The 21,216-nt window shown below is 36.3% G+C and overlaps 2 protein-coding genes across 7 annotated transcripts; both read left to right on the top strand.

Annotated features, from left to right (window-relative positions):
- The first annotated feature begins 518 nt into the window (after nt 1-518).
- Nucleotides 519-6,557, top strand: LOC306843269 (sialate O-acetylesterase-like). 2 transcript variants are annotated; one of them, XM_079374641.1, is made up of 10 exons: nt 519-760; nt 2,441-2,599; nt 3,317-3,477; nt 3,576-3,714; nt 3,829-4,003; nt 4,844-4,968; nt 5,057-5,190; nt 5,297-5,451; nt 5,557-5,743; nt 5,900-6,557. In XM_079374641.1, the coding sequence occupies exons 1-10, from the start codon at nt 700-702 to the stop codon at nt 6,134-6,136; spliced, it is 1,533 nt and encodes a 510-aa protein (XP_079230767.1). In that variant the 5' UTR covers nt 519-699; the 3' UTR covers nt 6,137-6,557. The 2 variants fall into 2 exon arrangements, with proteins under 2 accessions (XP_079230767.1, XP_079230766.1); XM_079374640.1 differs by having other exon boundaries at nt 638-760; nt 2,438-2,599.
- A 532-nt stretch (nt 6,558-7,089) lies between these two features.
- On the top strand, nt 7,090-20,995 carry LOC306843271 (CLK4-associating serine/arginine rich protein-like). 5 transcript variants are annotated; one of them, XR_013781827.1, is made up of 21 exons: nt 7,090-7,282; nt 9,070-9,212; nt 9,321-9,418; nt 9,863-9,964; nt 10,775-10,854; nt 10,978-11,062; nt 11,143-11,282; nt 11,423-11,519; nt 11,654-11,732; nt 11,830-11,903; nt 12,063-12,104; nt 12,823-13,005; nt 13,362-13,676; nt 13,787-13,957; nt 17,065-17,108; nt 18,080-18,140; nt 19,473-19,531; nt 19,628-19,674; nt 19,784-19,872; nt 20,092-20,116; nt 20,217-20,995. XR_013781827.1 is itself a non-coding variant. In XM_079374642.1 (21 exons), the coding sequence occupies exons 1-21, from the start codon at nt 7,222-7,224 to the stop codon at nt 20,269-20,271; spliced, it is 2,046 nt and encodes a 681-aa protein (XP_079230768.1). In that variant the 5' UTR covers nt 7,090-7,221; the 3' UTR covers nt 20,272-20,995. The 5 variants fall into 5 exon arrangements, 3 of the variants coding, with proteins under 3 accessions (XP_079230768.1, XP_079230770.1, XP_079230769.1); XM_079374642.1 differs by having other exon boundaries at nt 17,065-17,104; XR_013781828.1 differs by lacking the exon at nt 7,090-7,282 and adding an exon at nt 8,095-8,231.
- Nucleotides 20,996-21,216: the final 221 nt, after the last annotated feature.

Genomic DNA, 21,216 nt, shown 5'->3' on the forward strand with positions numbered 1-21,216 from the left:
GATGAATTCTGTTCTTCTGAACTTTCTATTCATCAAGGAAACCTGAAAAAAATACTACTCAGCTGTTTTCAACATAATAATGATAATAATAATAATAAATGTTTTAGAGCAGCAATTCAGAATATTAGAATGATTTCTGAAGGATCATGTGACTGGATTAATGATGTCAAAAATTCAGGAAATTCGAAAATTCTAAATCACAGGAATAAATTACATTTAAAACATGTTCAAACAGAAACAATTATTTTAAAGAGTACAAATATTTGTAAAAAATTACTGTTTTTGCTGTACTTTGGATCAAATAATTGGTGAGCAGAAGATACTTCATTAAAAATCTTAATGTCGAAAAACTTTTGACTGGTAATGTAAGGACACCAGATAAAGAGGACAGTTGGGAAATCCAAATATTTGGATGTGCAAGTCTGTAACAATACTGGGTACACTCTCCAAAAGTACAAGGTGTCAATGGGGAGCTACATCCTAAGATACAAATTCTTAAAGGTATCTTTGTATTATTTATATTTGAAAGTACCTTTTGAAAGGATACCGCACAAGTGACAGGTTTGAAGGCTACCTTTTAAAATCCATTTCACTGTCAATATAAGTGGCCGGTTTGACAACTTTGAACCATGAACTAAACACTGCCTGCATTGGCTGCTTGAAGTGAATGCACTTCCTTCTTTTCAATCACTTGCAGATATGCTGAAGACGGCTAATTTCTCGCTACTTTTGAGCGCATTTGCCAGTGTTTTATCGGCAGGTAAGTCAGTACTTTTTGATATACAGTGATTTGCATGAACTAAATAAATATATATTTTTCACGTTTCCTACAATGGGCTTTCCAACGAGGTTTTGATAAGCGTATGTGCATGATGTTTGCAGACGCTGTGCGAATGGTTTGATTCAGGTCGAAAAGCACAAACGTGTCGTGCAAATTTACATTATATGAAATTCAGACAGGCTGAAGCGCAATGCGGCGAGGCAGCATCGATGTAGTTGTTGTTGTTGTTCTTTTAAGCGAATGAATGCGCTGAGGACCGATGCACGAGCTGATTATAAGAATTTGTAGTGATCCGACGATTTGACTGAGAGCAGAAAATAACTTACTTTAATTGCCAGATAGCAGAAAAGCCGATTAAAATTACTTGGTTTTATAACCGTCAGCAAAACGCGTAATATGTGCTTACAGTGGACTTGACTGGAAATGTGTTTACAGCATGTCACGAGGGGTTGTTATGGATCACATGATATAAAGACATGAACTGGAGCGACACATTTTGTGGGAAAATACAAATGTGGTGTGTTTTATTCATATCAAAAGGCCACGCGCCCCAATGGGACCATGTTAAAAATATTACAATCTGTATTACAGTTATTTTGTACAATTTAAATACCTTAGAAAAATAGAGCTTAAATTGAATTTTCTTTTAAATAAGAAAATATTCCATTTACTCATGTCCCCAAAAATTCTGTCAACTATTTTACTAACCAAACGCTCCTGAAAACAAATAAAATGAAATAAAAAAAACAGTTTATCATTCAATTTTGTGACCATGTGATGTCGTTTTCTTCTGCGGTTTTCTACAGTAAACGTCCTTCATTTCTTGGTATTTGATCTTAAGTGACCTGTTGTCAAGGAGTATTTACTAATGTTGGGTAAATTGTTATGGTTTACAATATTTTTATCATTCAAAATGATTAAAATAATGTTGTATGTTCTATTTCAATCAAATAAATTAAATTAAATACATTCAAAGTTTTATAAATTAAACAACTCGCTATGATTCATTGTAGATTTTCTTTCTGCTCATTGCTTACTATATTTACATATGTGATATTCTCTATATTATAAATCAATGTTTCCACAATGTTACAAGTTCAACATGCCCCTTCCATCACAACTCAGCAACTTATGTGTCATCTAGTAAGTACAACTTATGCATCTCACTTAAATACATTTTCACTCTGTCTGTCATGTGCTTTGAACTCGTAATTACAGTACGTCTGATTCCACCTGAAAGACATATAAGTTTGCTTGGCTACATCCTAAAGGTTTCCGTCCTGCGGTCATGGCATTAGAATGCAATTAAAAGTATGGGAAAACACTTTTATCAAAATGTTGGAATATATAACTGAAATATGTTGAAAGGATTGGGGGATGTGACTTATGCACTCAATTCCTGAAAATATGCATGAATGAAGGACACAAAACAAAGGCTGCCTTCCAAGGGTCCTTCAAATTGAGATGGGCTTCGATGGAGCTTATGACATGCTTTATGACATGGCAGCTAAGGTCTACAGCCGGATGCATCCTTCAAACACCTGGATTATTTGAAACTAACTGTTTGCAGAATCAAGTCACATGAATCAGTAGGGTTCCCCATCACTACAAAACAATCATATCATAAAGCTTAATCTCATTTCCTTGTATTCCCAGCAGAAGTGTTTCGGTTCTCTTCTTATTATGGGAATCACATGGTTCTGCAGAAGGCCCCAGCCAAAGCAGTCGTGTGGGGATTTGGACAGACAGGTGCCAAGGTTGTGGTGACATTGTCAGGACCTTACAAAGTCTCTGACCACTCTACTACTGTTATCAATGGTAAGTATCAGTTACACAAATAATATTTTCCAGTAAAGTCTGCTTTAAAGGAAGAGTTCATCCAACAATGCAAATTCTGTTATTTACTCAGACTCTCATCATTTCAAACCTTGTATGACTTGGGTTCTTCTGTGAAACTCAAAAAGTGATCATTTAGTTAATATCCACTTAAAAGAATTCAGTACAATAACAGTGCATTCTGACTACGGTTGGGTATTGTTTGAATTTTATGAATTCCGATTCCAGTTCTGCTTATCGAATCCGATTCTTCCCAGTTTCGATTCCAATGTGGTTTAAAAAAAAAAATGAAGTCAAACATTTAGATATCAAACATATTTATTCTGTGCCTCTTTTTGCAAAACATTTAATTGCTGATGAATACCATAAAAAAAATCAGCTGGCTACATAAAAACTGGACTTGATTAAGAGCTGTTTGTGTGCAAAATAGACCTGCACGATTCTGGATAAATTGTGACTTTTTTTTCAATGGATGTCGTGGTGATGAATGATTCAAAAACAAATACATTTTAAAAGCCTCTTTTCGCCACCTTAAAAAAAAAAAGATGCACACAAAGAAATTGATAGGCAGAATTTAATTTTTAATTTTAATTTTTAATTTTACAAGTATCCAATTCCTGATCCTAAATATCTGATTCTGGAATTGGAATTGATTTTCAATTCCCAACCCTAATGCTGATTTTAAATACCTTCTCTCAGGTATTTGGGGCACAACTCTCAAACCTGTGGAGGCTGGTGGTCCCTACATATTGACTGCATCTCAGAGCATAACTAATAGCTCAATCACACTCACAGATGTGCTCTTTGGAGACATCTGGTTATGTAGCGGACAAAGTAACATGGCATTCACTGTTGGTCAAGTAAGTGAATATCTCTTAACTCAAAGACTTTGATATGCTTATTCCTCTATTTTCATAATGTGATGTAATACACATGAATGTCACTTGTTCTATGAAAGGTGATTAATGCAACAGAGGAGCTGGCCTTGGCCTCTAAGTTCCCTGACGTGAGGATCTTCCAGGCTGCCTTGGAGCAGAGCGATGAGGAGCTAATTGATCTTGCAAGAGTGGAAGTTCCTTGGTCCCAACCAACAGCGGGTATGGAAACAGTGTGAAAACAGTAATGTTAGTAAAATGTATGCATAACACTCTACTTTTTCCTGAAGAAATTTAAGCAGTTGTTCTTGTTGTCTTTTGTTTTCATTGTTCAAGGATTGCTTGGTGGAAAGAAATTCAGCCATTTCTCTGCAGTTTGCTGGCTCTTTGGTCGCGATCTCTACAAAACTCTGAAGTATCCTATAGGGCTAGTACACTCAAGTTGGGGAGGCACACCTGTGGAGGCCTGGTCATCCCCAAGGGCACTTCACAAGTGTGGATTGATGAACAGGTACGATGCCAGACCATAATACTTTATCATGTTCTGTATTTAGATTTTTATTTCAAATAAATTATGTTCTTTTAAACTTTCTATTCTTCAAAGAATCCTGAAAAATAGTTTTTTTTAAAAAGCACTGTGTTAATAAGAGATGTTTCTTGAGCACCAAATCAGTATATTAGAATGGCTTCTGCAACATCTTATCACACTTAGAACTGGATTAATGGCTGCTGAAAATGTATGCCATCACAGGAGTAAATGCCATTTTAATATATTAAAATAGAAAAGATATTTTAAATTGTAATATTACACAATATTATTATTTTATTGTATGCAGCCAAATGAGCTTAAGAGACTTCCTTTTTATATATATATATATATATATATATATATATATATATGAAAAAGGACCCCTGCAGACCATTATGATTATCAAATAATTTGAACATTTTATGGCAAGGCAAGATCAGGTTTAAAAATAATGTGTGATTAAAAAAAAAACTTTTCTTGAGAAATATTTTTTAATAAAGATTAAGATGTGTGCATGTATTCAAGATGTAAAGATAAACTGCATGAGGACTCAATTTAATCTGTTTCTGGAAATGGTATAACAGTTTTTCAAAACTATATGAAACCAAAAAGTATAACAAGTAGTACATAGTAGTAACAAGTAGCTAGTATGTTCCCAAGAATTACATTTTTAATTTGCTTTGTCTTATACACTCTTATATATCATTGACCTACATAAGAAAAAATAAATAAATAAAAAGTTGGTGCAGTACAGTAGTTGAAGTACTTCTCATTTTACATCTTTAACTTCTGTACCTGAATTTCCTGCACTATTCCCCATAGTGTTTTACCTGTACAATGTAACTTCTTGGAGAGTGCCTATGTTCAGTGGAACAGTTCAGTGCTCTGGAATGCCATGATTCATCCATTACTCAACATGACCATAACAGGAGCCATATGGTACCAAGGTATTAATTTTCAAGTGAAGAATTATAGCGCTGTATATCAATTATAACCTGCAAAGACTTGCTATTTTTACTTTGCTTTTTACCTCAGGTGAGGCTAATGCAAACTTTAACAGGGATAAATACAACTGCTCTTTCCCTGTGATGATTGATGACTGGAGGATGGCTTTCCATGAAGGCTCAAATGGCCAGACTCCACTAGACTTCCCATTTGGATTTGTACAGGTGCCACTGAATAGTCAGTAATGGAAGAAAAATATCTCGACAGTACTTTTGACAGGACCCATATGCCATCAATACTTAAACATAAAATTGTATTTCCTATCTCTAGCTAAGCACATATCGTGAAAACGATCCACAAGATGGGTTCAGAGAAATACGCTGGCATCAGACCGCAGACTATGGCTATGCCCCTAATGAGCGCATGAAGAACACCTTTATGGCTGTTGCTATTGACGTACCTGATGATAGGTCCCCCTGGGGCAGGTGAGGAGGAGCACAAACTGTAGTTAAAGTGTTATTCAAATTATTTAATGGAAGTCCCAAACTCTAACATGCTGATTTGCTTGTTTTGGTGGGGGGGTATAATAGTATCCATCCAGAGGATAAACAGGATGTGGCATACAGACTTGTGCTAGGGGCAAGAGCTGTTGCCTATGGGGAGAAGAATGTGTTTTTCCAAGGACCTTTCCCTACTGAAGCCGTGCTCAAACAGGATTTAATTTGCATTGTGTTCAATCAGGGTATTAATGTCATTACCGGTGATGGTTTTTTTGAGGTAAGATCACCTTCAAATACATTCATTCAATTTGAAAATTATGTTTTAAAAAAAAGGGCCAGTTTTAAGTTTGAAGTGAGAATGCTTCTTTTGAACTGACCTTAACTAACTGACAATGTATGTTTTCATTTTTATCTTTTTTTTTTTTTACCATAGATCTGCTGCTCTGAGTATAAGACGTGTGAATCTGATGACAAATGGTTGCTTGTTGTCATTGTAAAGCATGGCTTTAATTATGTCTGTGTATCTACACCAAAATGTCCAGCTGCTGATATTACTGCAGTGCGTTATCTCTGGACAGACTGGCCTTGTAATTTCAAAGCCTGCCCTATCTACAGCTCTGATGGACTCTTACCTGCACCACCATTTATCCTGGCTGTAACAAACCAGTGACCAACAATCGTATTCCGAACCATCAAGTTTAGAAATTGTCTCTTAATATCATATAGCAGTGATTTCAGTCCTAGTCCTGGATTGCATATTTGGTATGCCTCTATTATCTGACATGCTCAGTTTGGTTGATGAAGCTCTCTGCCGATGAGTTGATCTGAATCAAGTGTGTAAGGAAGACATATAAAATATGGGTCTTTAGGACCATAGGGTGCAAAAATAATTATATGAATGTGTAAAATGTACAAAATATTTGAGAAAGATTTTGAATGTAATTCTGTAAATCTTTTTGAGTGACATAGTCTCTAAATATGTTTTCCACACAATTTAATCAGTTTGCACTTTAGATGTGCCTTTTTTGAAAGGCTACAATAAGTTTACTCTTTATGTGACATAACATTAAATGTTTTGTATTGTCAGGCTTAGTTTTATTGTCTGAGGTTGAGTTTTGTCACCATACAATAAGCAGTTTTTCCTGTAAGATATGGTCAAACAAGTATTTACAAAAGACACTCGCAGGAAACCAGATACGTCTTCATTCTAGGAAACCTGGCCATAAAACGTTTTCAGAAAAGCACTCTGCTGATTAGAACTAATTATAATATTTAATACAAATATTATATAAATGCATAGGCAAATTTTCTAAATATAAAATCTATGTAAAGTACAGAAATATATTTTGTGAAGCAGGGAAGATGATGACCACACATACCTACACAGACAAACATGGCTTTAAAAGGAAGGAGTCTGGCTGATTTGAGACTTGAGGAGTTAAAACTGAGCCAATTTTAGATATCATATAACTCATTCCACATTTTCCTGAATCATCTGTATTGATCATTTCTAAAATTGCTAATTTTAATTAAATGATTCTATTAGTACTAATATTAGGCTAATTTTCTAAGTTATGCTGCGAAGGTTTTACTTTCACATAATATGATTTATATAGCCTAATACAGTTTTATTCTCGTTGTTTAGGTATGTCCAGAAAACTGCTTAAGTAACAAATTATCTTTTTCTACCAGTCCTCTGGTATTCATAGGCCTACTTGAAGTCTGACAAGCAGACACAAAACAGGATGGAGGACCATGCTCCCACTGAAAGCGTATAACATGATGTTATGTTATGTAATTGCATTTGCAAGCAGTGGTAAGTGAAACCTTTAGTTTTTAGGTAGTCCAAGAGAAATCTCATATTATGCAGCACAACAACACATAAATTTATGAGTACATATTTAATACATTTTGCTCTCTTTTTTCCCCCAGCCCATTCTTTCATTGTGCCATATTTTAGGAGGTACGGTGGTAGGCCTAACACTTTATATAGGCTAATAAAGTTCCATTAGTTAACTACATGAAATAACAATGAAAATAACTTCTTTACAACATTTACTAATACACCATTAAAATGAAACTTTGTATCTATTAATGTTATTTAATGGACCCAAGTTAACAATGAGATATTAACAATAATTAGACAATGAGACTAACAATAACCAGCTGTATTTTTATTAAGTAATGTTAACAAGATTAAAATAGCTACTGTAACAATGTATTGCTCATTATTATTAGTTAATGCGTTAAATATACTTATGAAACCTTATTGTAAAGTGTTTAACGTTAGCTACCTATATAGGGCGAATAATCTAATATGCTCACAGCTTCACAAAGAGCCACAAGCACTTTTTTACTACCAAAACTCTATATATGATAACCACCAGATTGATCGCAGTTACTAAACTGAATTTAAGTGATATATATATATATATATATATAGTAGCTAACCAATTTATTATATCCATATATATATTTCAAATATCTCAAACCAGCCTAAAACGCCTATTAAGTACATAAATGTACACGTTAATGTTTATGAGCCAGAGTGCGCTCCCTGTAGGAGAATTCAAATACTCAAACACAATGTAAAAGTGTACTGGAGCCTCTAGTTGTTTCTTCAGCTCAATGCTCTGAGAGCGCGTGCGCTGGGAGGCGCGTGCGCGTGTATGTAAACTAACGTTAGCGGCCTTTTCTACTTGGTGACGGACGTTTGTGTTTGCTATCAAGAAAAATCACACTATACATATTGTAAACATAAACAGGTAATTCATTTAATTCTAGAAGTCGCAAAACATATTTGGTGACGGTCATATCGCTTCATTGTCTGTAACGTTACTTTGTTAATGTTGGATGTAAAATATAGCCAGCTAGCACGCTAGCGTTAGCGGCTATTCCAGCGTTTAGTAACATTATATATAATCTGCCGTGAACTGTAAATCTTAATACTCCATTAAAGCTGCACGACCTGAGTAGTTTAAGGTCTTTCATGTGCGTTCAAAATAACATGAATCATTTTCAGAATTGAAATGTATGTGAAGTTAGCCTGGGAGGCTTTAGCCGCTTGGCTATCAACGTTACTTTTTCTTTCTTCATTTTGTTACTGAGTAACATAGTTAATATGTGTTGTTATTATTACAATGTAAAGCTCACGCGTTTCAACCATTGTTATACAGTTTTGATGTTATTTATGTAGCAAACTCAATCCTTTTGTACTGAGAAGTTGACCGTGCCAAACTTTTTAAATTAAGGTTAGTTAATCTATAACCCATAAACTTTTCCTGTAAGTGTTTGGACACTTGGTGTTCAGTAAAGACAGTTAACTAGTTTCGTTATCAATATGACAGTTGTATTGTACAATGATTGACACATGACACAAGTGCCATATTTTAAATGTATAACGTTAATTACTGCAGTACATTACGTGCAGTGGGGAAATCTATACACTATGATTAGCATAATGTATTTGGCGTGTGTTTTCCCGTGGTGAAATGTACTTTTCTGTAAGTGTAAAGATGAATTCATATTCAGAATGGCACTATATGTGGCAGCTAGTGTGTTAGTTGGGTAGGTTGGTTGATTTGTACCCTCTGTGTCCCACAGTAGCAGCCCTGCCCCGACGCGCCCCAACCCCAAGCGGAGCCGTCATGTGGCAGGAGGCCCGCAAACATGAGCGCAAACTGCGCGGGATGATGGTGGACTACAAGCGGCGTGGGGAGAGACGCAGAGAGTACTATGAGAAAATCGTAAGTTGACAAAAGAAAGTCTGTGACCTTGACTGCACTTTTGTTTTTTGATCTTGGTCCTGGACAGAAGTTTTAAATGAACAATCACACTTCTCTCATTCTGTGTAGAAAAAGGATCCAGCCCAGTTCCTGCAGGTTCATGGCCGGGCATACAAAATCCACCTGGATTCAGCTGTAGCCCTGGCGGCTGAGAGTCCCCTCAACATGTATGTAACTAGCATATGGATCAGTGATTTGGGAAGAAATCTTAATTGTGAAAATTTTTTACTGTGTACAATGTATTGTATATCAATATGGTTTTATAATAATTATTATTATTGCTACTAAATAAATAAATCAATCAAAAATAAATATCACTCTTGAAATATTTCACTGTAAAATAAAGAATCAAGTGTTTAGGAAAAGTAACATTAAAAACATTTAATGTTACAACTGGAAAATTACATTACTGATACTTTTGGCAATTTTAATTTCTTCATTTTCAAAAGTTGCATCATCAAATGTATATTTTTAGATGGAAAGTAAAAGCTTCACTTTGAAACATACAGCGCACATAATTATTTAATAAAATCACAGCCTTTGCAATCTGAGAAATGCATGAAAGGCTTTTATTTGGAAAACTGTCACAACTTCATCCTTTGTCCTCACAGGATGCCTTGGCAAGGAGATACCAGCAACATGATTGATAGGTTCGATGTTAGGGCACACCTGGACTACATCCCAGCCTATACACCACCTCTTGTCAACACTACGTGAGTAGTCTGATCTTAATGCATCTGGCATGTAGCAAAATATCAAATAGATTACCGTGAATATGCAAAGAAACAGGTAGTAAGGTGCTGACTTTGCAAAGCTGTGGGATAGTGTGGTTTAATTTCCTGTCTGGTTTTCAATTTAACCCTCTGGTATTCCTCACTTAGGTGACAAACTTTTTTTTTTTACTATATTTAGTCTCTAATATTTTATGTTTTGAGGGGACTTCATGCGAGACAATATTAATTTCTAAAATAATCACATTTATCTCTATAAAAATACAAATAAAAAAAAAATCATATTATAAACACAAATAAAAATTCATATATTTTCAATTAATACATTGTTAAAGTAAAAAATAGAGCAAATGCGTTTAAAGTCCAATGCATGGACGGTAGATTGGTGCCATTTGGTAGGAGAAATAAAGAAAATCATATTTAATAGCATAGATATAGGGATGTATGTTCTCTAAATGCTTATAAGAATTAATATATATTTAGACATGATCACGTCATTGAGAAAATTTGCTCTTTTTTTGTGTGTATTTTTTTTTTGTTGTTGTTTTTTGGATATCTCATTCATATACTATGGTGGTGGTTATTTGTGAGATTATTATTATTTTGTGCAAGTGCCACTGAAGTCACCAACTTTTGTGCCATTCTGATTAAATAAAAAATGCAATTCAAAACACAAAATGTGCAGTTCAAAATGACTGCAGACCCACTGGGGTTTTGAAGTTTTGATGAAATTATGCTGAAGTGGTTTCTGCTTTGTATCATTTTTGATTAAGTTCATTGTTTCTGTCACAGCACCCCAGAGCAGGAGTCAGAAGAGAGGAAGTGCAGTTATGAGCGCTATAGAGGTCTGGTGCAGAATGACTTTGCGAACAGTGAGTTTCTTTTGATTTCAATCTGCTTTTCTTTTTTTTTTTTAAACACATTTCATTGTGACCCTTATAATATTATTGATGAATTTGGAGGAATCCACCAAAAACTTTTTTTTCATGTTGTAGTCTCTGAAGAGCAGTGTTTGTACCAGATCTATGTGGATGAACTCTACGGTGGCCTACAGAAACCAAATGAGGATGAAAAGAAAAAGTATGAACTTGTGCATCAGTACTTAAAACATATGTGGCTAAAAGTACATTCTATCACATCATAATTTTTTTCACTGTTAGACTCTCTGAGAAGAAAGCTCAGATTGGTTATACATATGAAGATAGCACAGTGACCGAACCAGATGAACAGATGGAGAAGGGAAATGAGGATGACTCAGAAAACAGCGAGTCTGAGGAAGACGAAGTCATCCCTGACATCGGTGTGTTTCTTCAAACTCTGAACACTTCCTTTTAGGACAACTCGTTTACATAATGTAAAAACACTTTAGAAATGTGATTTACTTGAATATAGAAGGTAACCCCCTTACAATGTGTGTGCGAATGCTTTCCCAATTTGTAGATGTTGAGGTGGATGTAGATGAACTGAATCCAGAGCAGGTGACGGAGATTAACAAGATGGCCACCACTTACGGCATGGCAGAAGGGGACTTTGTATGGTTCGTTCGCTCATTCTTTAACAAAAATTCACCGCTTGAGTGTTTTTGGACAAGATCTAAATGAATGCACTGTAATGATCTTGTACTTTTTCTACAAATGTGATATCTAAAAATCCAGTCTGTCTTTGTGGCAGGATGTTGAGGAAGGACAAGGAGGAAGTGGAGGCCATTAAACATGCAAAAGCACTGGAGGCTGAGAAGGCCATGTACTCTGTATGGGCAGAATCTTATTAACTTCCCCCCTCCCATTTAAGATGTTTGCGCTTAATTATTATTATTTGTAATAATAATCTTGTTCTGTTTCCATCAGGGCCGGCGGTCTCGCAGACAGCGAAGAGAGTTTAGAGAGAAGTATATGAAAGGCAGGCAGATCAGCCCACCCAGGTAACAGCCCATACAAATCAGCTTCAAATTTTCACAGATAAGCAATGATGTTTTATTATTTCTATTTTTTTATGTGCACCAGTTGGACATGTTGCTGATTATTTTGATTGAAAATTGATTAATTGAAATTTGAATTTAATATGTACATTTCAAAAACAGTTATGCCAGAAGAGACAGTCCTACATACGACCCCTACAAACGGTAAGTGTTCATGGTTTGGTACTTTGGACATTCATTTTGAATAATGTATAAATTATGTAGCACCAAAATTCAGGTTACCCCAATATTGAAATTCTGACCAATACCTTTAAACTGATTTTCATATTGCTGATAACCAATAAATGGCAAATATTGAAAAGTCAACATTATTTTGTCTAAATAAATAAAAAATCTAAAGATCCAAAGAATATATGTAACTATGTCATGAGTCTTTTTAATGATTAGTTTCGAGTGTAACAAAGTTAATCTAAATGTCAAAATTATGACGACAAAAATTCAACATCATCGACCATCAGTATGGGACAGATAACATATATTGTGCATTATTGACCACAGTTGCTTAGACTACCTTTCAAAGGTTTGGGATCAATATTTTTAAGTTTTTTTTTTTTTTTCATAAATTGAACGAAAGTGATAGTAGATTACATTTATAATGTTGCTAAAGATTTTTATTTCAAATAAATGCAGTTTTTTCCATTCATCCAAAAAATGGTTTCCATGACAATGTTTAAGCATCAACTGTTTTCAATATTGATACTAATAAGAAATGTTTGTGGAGCACCAAATCAGCATATTAGAATGATTTCTTAATGCTTATGTGACACTGAAGGTTGAAGTTACGGCCCCAAATTTTTGAACAGTAGTGTACATGTATTAATAATGTTTCTTGCTACTGTTTTCTCTCTTTTATTTGTCCCAGGCCAGAGTCAGACTCGAGTTCAGAGTCACGCTCTCGTTCTCGAACCCCAGGCAATGATAAGATCACTTTCATCACCAGCTTCGGGGGCAGTGATGATGAGGGAGCGTCAGCTGCACAAGCCCCACCTGCAGCGGCGTCAAGCCACGCCTCCTCCAACACCGCAGGTCATAGCAGGGGCTCCCGGTCGGTAACTTCCCCTTTCTAATTTATGGCTCCTTAGTGGCTTTTTTTCTTCATTTATTCATAAGCGTGTTAAGCAGTGATAGCATGTAGCCAGTGTGCTGAGAGAACTGCCACAGGTTGAGCTTAAATGATTGGTAATATTTTGAAATAGTTGAGAGACCAACCAAACCAATGTCTGAGTTGCCTATTTAGCCTGTTTTTTTTTGGGGGGGGGGCATATTCGGGGTTAAAAACGGTATGGGATAATTAACTGGAAGCTTTTTGGCTTGTTTTGTGATTTAATTTTCTTTTTTTTTTTTTTTTTTTTTTTTCTTTTTTTTGCTCGTAATAACATGGCAAATTGTTTTTTCTTTTAGCCGAAGACGTTCTTCCTCCAGCCACTCGTCCTTTTCCTCCCACTCCTCTTCGCATCGGTCCTCACGTTCATCCTCACGTTCCCGCCGGAGTCGTCGTTCTCGTGGGGGCAGGGACCGGGACAGCCGTTACTCCAGGTCTCGATCTCGCTCTCGCCGGCGGTCTGACTCCCGTTCACGACAACGCAGTGGAGTTGGTTCAAGGAGACGATATGACAGGACTAGGTCTCGTTCCACAGATCGGGGTAGAGACAGAAACCGTGAAAGAGACAGAGACCGGGACAGGGGGAGACGGTACACAGGCCGCAGACGAACCAGGCAAGAGATCTTGCTAAAGATACTCAAACCCTTTCAGATGCTTTGATTTTAAAAAGAAAAATAAGGGTTTCTTTAGTGAAATTGATTGAAAGAATCACTCTTTCCCTCAGGTCGCGCTCGCGTTCTCATTCGGGTGATCGTTACCGGCGTCGGAGTCGCAGCTCAGCATACAGGAGGGGCGGGAGCATCAGTCAAAGCCCCTCCCACTCACCTGCTGCGAGCCGCAGCCTGTCCCCCTCTTCCCATTCTGTTCCACCTGCATCTGCAGAAAAACTGAGAAAGTAAGTTGCAACACGCCTATAAGCGCTAAAAATACTTTACCACCTTGATGTCAAAAAGTCAAAGATGCAATTTTCCGACCTGAGAAATGTGACCCATGTAAATTCCATGAATTTGAGAAAATGAAATTCATGCTTTTTCAAATACATTTTATTTTAATAAAATGTATTTGAAATTAGTGGTCGACCGATATATCAGCTGATACTTTTTTCAAATATCGGCATTGGCTGATAAGTTTTCTGTTTGGCTGATGTGTTTGAGGTGGAACTTTTATTTTGCCGGCGCTGAGAACAGCGGCGCATGAGCACACAATGCTCACATTGTCCCTCTTGTTTGCTGTCATCGTTCAGTTCTGTCTATACAGATAGAAGTCCATCTAATAATCAGATAGAACTGTTAAACAAAGGAATTACATGCATACAAAAAGTATTATAAAGATTATATTATTAGTAACAGAAAGGCAAACATTATACCATATTGACCTGAATATAACATGGTGTTTTTTCTTGGAAATGCATCTGAAAAAACGCGGCCGTCTTGTATCCAGGGTCTAGACTTTGACATGTCAATAATACACCCACAACAATAGGTGGAGCCAAATATGTGTAAAACGAGTATGCCATGAAATACGTGTTGTAAAGATCGCGAGTCAAAACTAAAGAAAAGCTTACAGTGGCATGAGTCGTGACTGTCTTGTTAGCCTGATGAGACCAAACTTCCTCTGTAAGTGATTTTAAAACGTAAGACAGTACCCAGATTTGAAGGCTACAATAAGATTTCACTTCTACTGTTAATAAAATTTTGGTAACGTTAGGCTACTATGAGATGGATAGCCTAAAATGTTATATAATTAAGATGGACTACCTGTTATTTTTATGGTATATCAAAAAGTTTTTAAATGTGATTGTTGGTACATTTTACCAGTATTTACCATACTTTCAAAAAACTAAAATTTAAATAGGAAAATAATGCGATATGAAAATTATTTCTGAATATTTTTTTTTTTTTCTCAGTAAAGCAATATTTGGTTATCAAAAAGCCTTTTTCCAAAATGTACATCTGGAAAAAGGGGGGATGGTCGTCTTATAATCAGGGTCGTCTTATATTCGGCTCAATACGGTAATACATTCTCGTTTGCCAACAGCAGATATGCATTTATATCATTTAAACAAATCTTTGAATGGCTAATGGATATTTAATTTCACAAAACTTGCAAACTAAAATTATATTGGCTATATATCGGCCACCCTGCTTTCCAAGATATCTGCATCGGCTATAAAAAAAACTATATCGGTCGACCACTATTTGAAATTCAAATGTGATTTATTTTATAAAGTGTGAGTAAAATTGGCATTGGCAGGTTATGAAACGTTACTCACCATTTGGCAGTTTTTGCATTGGTTTTGAGAATGGGCCCAGTCTTTATTACAATTTGCAACGACTACAAATTAGTTATAGGGCCTATTGTATTCAGGGTCTAGACTTTGACATGTCAATACACACACAACAATAGGTGGTGCCAAATATGTTATATATTTATATTTTTATTTATTTTTTTTACTTCATAAAACTCAGAATAAAGTTCACAAAACCATGACCTGAATGGAGATGCTTATAGAATTGTTAAAAGGCCTTTTACTTGCTAAAAAAAGTATGACATCAGATGACATAAGGCACGTAGTTGATTTTCCTGTTGATGTCCAACAGGTTTTTCCACAAAGTTTTGATCATGTTGATAATTTAGGCCACATTTTCACACTGCGAGTCTTAGTGCTCAATTCCTAATTGCTCAGATCTGATATTTTGGTATAGCCGTTCACATTTTTGTTTTAAATGTGGCCAATATCAGATTTCCAGTGTAAACTGATCATGGTTCTGAGCTGACCCGCATACGCAAATAAACAATACAAACAGGGTTGCTGGGTTTTCACAACGAAATCCACCCAATTGCTTCTCAAAACTATTCCAAACGCGTCACGTCTGTAGGGTCGCTTCAACCCACACACTTCAAAACAAGAAGCTAGCAAAATTATGCACAGGCAATATAAACAATAAAGACAAGGATGTGACAGAGCAGAGTTTTGAAACTTTTATGATACAAGCCTTCATGTTTTGCTTGTACATAGTGTTGCCACTTATGAGTCTGATGCATCACTGACCAAAATGCTCGTGTCTCTTGCAGCATCTCATGCATGAAACGGCATTCTAAAAACACGGCGCTCAAACTAAAAGTGCATTTCATCCTGGTCCACTGCCTACATCCCATCCCAAAAAGTGCATTCTGTATGAATGGCACCTAACGATATATTCTATTTACGGTCCTTGACCGAGCACGTCACACATGAGTGGTTAATCACATGCACCGACCCACGGATCATTCTTTTCCCTTTACGTTATCATTGGCATATTGGCAGAGTGTCTAATTCTAACGTTTAGTAATATTTCTATTCAAAATCGAGATTCTTTGATTTCTAAAAACTAAATTGTGGCAAAACATTAAATACGAATTAATCGATAAAATCTGAAAAGCTGCCTAACCTTACTTTAGGTATGTAAAGTCTTTGAAAAAGTATTGAAAAAAGTAGTGAACTGAAGTGTGGCCAAGTATGGTGACCCATACTGGGAATTCGTGCTCTGCATTTAACCCATACAAATGCACAGACACATTAGTGAACACACACGCACCGTGAACACACGTGGAGTGGGCAGCCATTTTTGCTGCTGCTTGCAGGGAGCAGTTGGGGGTTCAGTGCCTTGCTCAAGGGTCTCACCTCACTCGTGGTATTGAGGGTGGAGGAAAGCAAAAGTTATTCACTCCCCCCACCGTCAATTCCTGCTTGACCTGAGACTCGAACTCACAACCTTCGGGTTACAAGCCCGACTCTAACCATTAGGCCACAACTCCCATGAGTGCAGAATCGTGACAAATGTTGATCTAGAGTGATGTAAAAGTTGAATTCCGATATGATTGTTCAATCTGTTTTTTTTTATTTAATTTTATTATTATTATTATTATCATTAATATTACTGTCCTATGCCTCAAAAGTGACTACTGACCAAAGATTCTGTATCTAATTTTTTTTTTTTTTTTTTTTTTTTTCTCCCCCAGGCCTGAAACTCCGGGTGGTAAAGAGACTGGAGCTGCCAAAGTCAGTAAGAATTTGATATATCTCGAATTTGTTGCTAAAGACTCCGCCTCCCTCACCCCTGACAGGCTGATGCAGTTAACAATCAGGCTGGGGCTCCTGCCCATCTCTTGGCTTTTCAAAGAGCCCTTGTTCTCATTTGAAATGTGTTTTGATTGGCTGTCCACTTGGTGATCAGCTGCCCTCTATTTGCAGAATGCAGTGGTCTTTTGAAGAGCAGCCATATCTGAGCTTACCCAACTCACCAATTTTTTTTTTTCTTTTTTCTCTATCTCTAAAGGACCCAGATATTTCTGTGTGCTCTTTGGAAGCGCTATAGATTTGTCTTCTATTTAGGGAAATTATACATGTACTTCTCATTTATCTTACTAAGTATTATCTGAATGAGGGGTTGTTGAGAGACACCTGTGAATGAACGTGAGCTGATGAAAGGAAAACTACAAAGGAATAAAGGTTCTTAGCAGGTTTGCTCAGCAGTTAAACAGCTCAGGTGTTGCTTCTGCACTGGACTTGTCAAGACAGGCAGAGCAACTTCACTCACTCGCACACACAAACACACCTGCATAAGTCAGTACAAATTGTCCTTGTGTGTAAAGGTTGAACAGCTTCAAGGCAGCACCTTCTGAAATAGCTACAGTAGCTGCCATTTTGTAACTGTTCCATCGAGTTGACGTACCTGACCTGGTGAGAAGAAGAGTCGACATAGCGCTGGCTGCATCCATTTGTCTGTTCACACTTTGCCATATCCCTACAAATACATCTATAACATAAACATCACAGGCATTTCTTGGAAACAGGACCGTCTGCTGCTGTTCAACATGCAGCATATAAATGATCTGTATGTAGTTTAAAACACTCTCGTCCTTCTGCATGACATGACACAAGTTTAAGCTAGTAAAATAGATTCCTTGTTGTCAGCCGCTGTTCTCTGCATAAACTTTTCCATCGTACTTCTTCTAAAGTCATTGTCCATTGCAGCCCAAGATGACACCACAAGAGAAGCTCAAACTCCGTATGCAGAAGGCTCTAAACAAGCAATGTGAGTTACTATCTCAGGCATCCAGGAACCATCTTATTCCATATTTATGCTAGGCATACACAGTATATTGTACCATATCAGTTAGCATTATTTTTATATTTATACTTACTGTGCATTCTCATTTCAATTAACGCTCAAAAGCTTTAACACAAATGATTTTATAACACTGGTGAATATAATCTTTAGAAAGCCTCAAAATGAAAATACATCTTTAATACATTGCTAATCAAAAGTTTGGGGTCAGTAAGATTTTTTATTTTTTTTGTAAAGAAATTAATAATTTACATTTACTGTCACTTTTGAATCCTGAATAATAAAACTGCTTTACAGTTTCTACAAAAACATTAAGCAGCACAGCAGCTTTCAACAATGTTAAAAATAAATGTTTTTTGAACACCAAATCAGCATAATGTTTAAAGCATCTTGTGACATTGAAGACTTCAAAGGATCTCTTTTAAATTATCTTGTGGCTACTCAGTGTTGCCATCACAGGAATAAATTACAATGGAAAACTGTTATTTTAAATCATTTAATTATCTTACTTTTACTTACTTTTGTCATTTAGCAGACGCTTTTGTCCAAAGCGACTTACAAATAAGAAAAAGTAACTAAAACTAAAAGTTACAACTCTATAAATACTATATACCCACATATTTAAGAAATTAAATAAAATTGACACATGCATATAACAACATTTCAATAATAAACATATAAATGAAAAAACTAAAATAAAAAGCGATACTGTTATCTCTCTATCCTGTCTGTTTCTGGAATACGTGAGCCCCAGCACAAGCAAAAATAAAAAATCTCTTATGTTCACCAAGGCTGCCTTTATTTGACCAAAATGCAGTAAAACAGTAATATTGTGAAAAATTGAGTTTCAAACTATTGTTTTCTATTATAAAAACATTAAATATATTTGTGTTTTAAAATATAATTTATTCCTGTGATGTCAAAGCTGAATTTTCAGCAGCCTGGAGTTAACCGCTTGAGTAAATGGTCTTGAGTGTCACTTAATCCTTCAGAAATTATTTTAATGTTTCTGTTCATCTTAATATTTTTCTGGAAACTTAATTTTTTCACATAATTCTTTGATGAATGGAAAGTTCAAAAGAACAGCTTTTTTAATGGAAATCTTTTGTAGTATTATAAGTGTCTTTAATGTCACTTTTGGTCATAAATTTGAAATTTGGTCAAAGTATCAATTTTTCCATTTTTTTTTTTTTTTACTGACCTCAAAGTTTTGAACAGTAGTGTATATACCACTTTCCTAAGCTGCATGAAAAATAAAAGCCTGTTGACCCTGCCTCACTTGCCTGCTTTTACCTTCAGCCAAGGCGGATAAGAAGGCAGCACAAGCCAAGATCCAGCAACAAGAGCACAAGCGACAGGTAAAGTGTGGGTGTACAGTTGGTATGTGGGTAGGAGGGGTGATTCCAGGTAGTTCTTTACTTTAACGCTCATGTATTTTCCCCCTCCCATCCCAGGAACGAGAAGGAGTTCTTCGTGCAATGGCACGGAAAATACGCATGAAGTGAGTCCAAGCATGCAGCTTGTGCATGTGCAGCATGTTCATGTTGTGGGAACTGTCCTCTCGGTTTGTAAAGAAGAGGATACAGTTTGGTCATTGTTTGGTCTTGTAGGGAGCGAGAACGGCGGGAAAAAGAGAGAGATGAATGGGAGAGACAGTATGGACGTCAGAGTCACTCGCCCTCCCCCAATGCCAAATACAGTGAGTTTATTTGTGCTGTAAGAGCCTCCCACCAAAGAATCCCCTCTTCGTATAGAGATACTGTCGTATTATGCACATTATGAAAGAACTGAATCAAGACTCTTTCTGTGGATTGAATTGTTTTTTGGTAGTGAAGGTTTCTATAGATGTACAGTGTGGTATCACATGCAACAACTTACTCATGAAGAAGATTCTAATCATAAATCTTGAACCCCACAGGTCGGGACTACAGCTCATCCAGAAGGTATGCTGAAACCAGTCTGGACCAGCCACACTTGTCCAGTTCATCTAAATGAACTGTTGTTCTGGCTCATTTCAAACATTTCTACTGTCTTCCTCAACAGGAGATCACGCTCAAGATCACGATCACGATCACGGAGTCCTCATTACCGGTACTGAAGAATCGGCTGATAACAGCTGAATCAAATCACAAGACGTCAAACAGATGTTTTAGGAGTGAATGGTGACCACGATGGCAAGAGTTTACACAAGTTTGGGGAAAATGTCAATAAAATGAATTTCACTCACTTCAGCTTGTCTTTTACATCTTCTAAAGGATGCAATGGAAACAAATAATTTCTAAAATGTGAAAATTAACACCATCATGCTCTGAAAATACATTTCACCTCCCATTCTTGATGTTACACAGCAGGGTTGCCAAGAATGCTTTAAGCTGCTAGGATTCTAATAAGATTTGCCGATTATTTGGAGTCGATCTGTGATGAATTTTGTGAAATAAGATTGAGATGAACCTTATGCTCTTCCTTGTGTCTCATACCCCAATTAAAGAGAGAGTTCACCTAAAAATAAAAAAAAAGCTAATTCTGTCATTTACTCACCCTCATGTTGAACATACAACTGACTTTCAGGAAACACGTAATTCTACCTAATGTCTGCTTTTGTGTTCTATGGAAGAAAAAAAGAGATGAGGGTGATTAAAAGACCCATTTTACCTCATAACTGTATATAGGCCCTTCATGTAAGAGTGATAATTTCTTTCACAGGAAATGCTGATTTTAAATGCCATGACCTTTTTCACTCGACAATGTAAATGTCTGGTGGTTCTTTCTTGTATTAGGATCGCAGATTTTTGACATTGAAATAAAAAGCTAATCATGAATGGAAAAAACAACTTTGGCTTGAGTGGTTTACTCGTGTACATAGAAAACAAAAATGCGTTTCTTCGGTGTAGCCGCCAGATGGCGCGCGGCACTATTAGAAATCCATGAGATTAGATAAAATTGCTGTTATTTTGAATGGGATTTTGACCACTTTACATACACGAAGACGCATTTCAGCAGTCCGTGCTTGTATTTACCTCCGCCATCCACAAAAGAGAAGCAA

The sequence above is a fragment of the Barbus barbus genome (genome assembly GCF_936440315.1).
Source record: "Barbus barbus genome assembly, chromosome: 23".
Classification (NCBI taxonomy): Eukaryota; Metazoa; Chordata; class Actinopteri; order Cypriniformes; family Cyprinidae; genus Barbus; species Barbus barbus.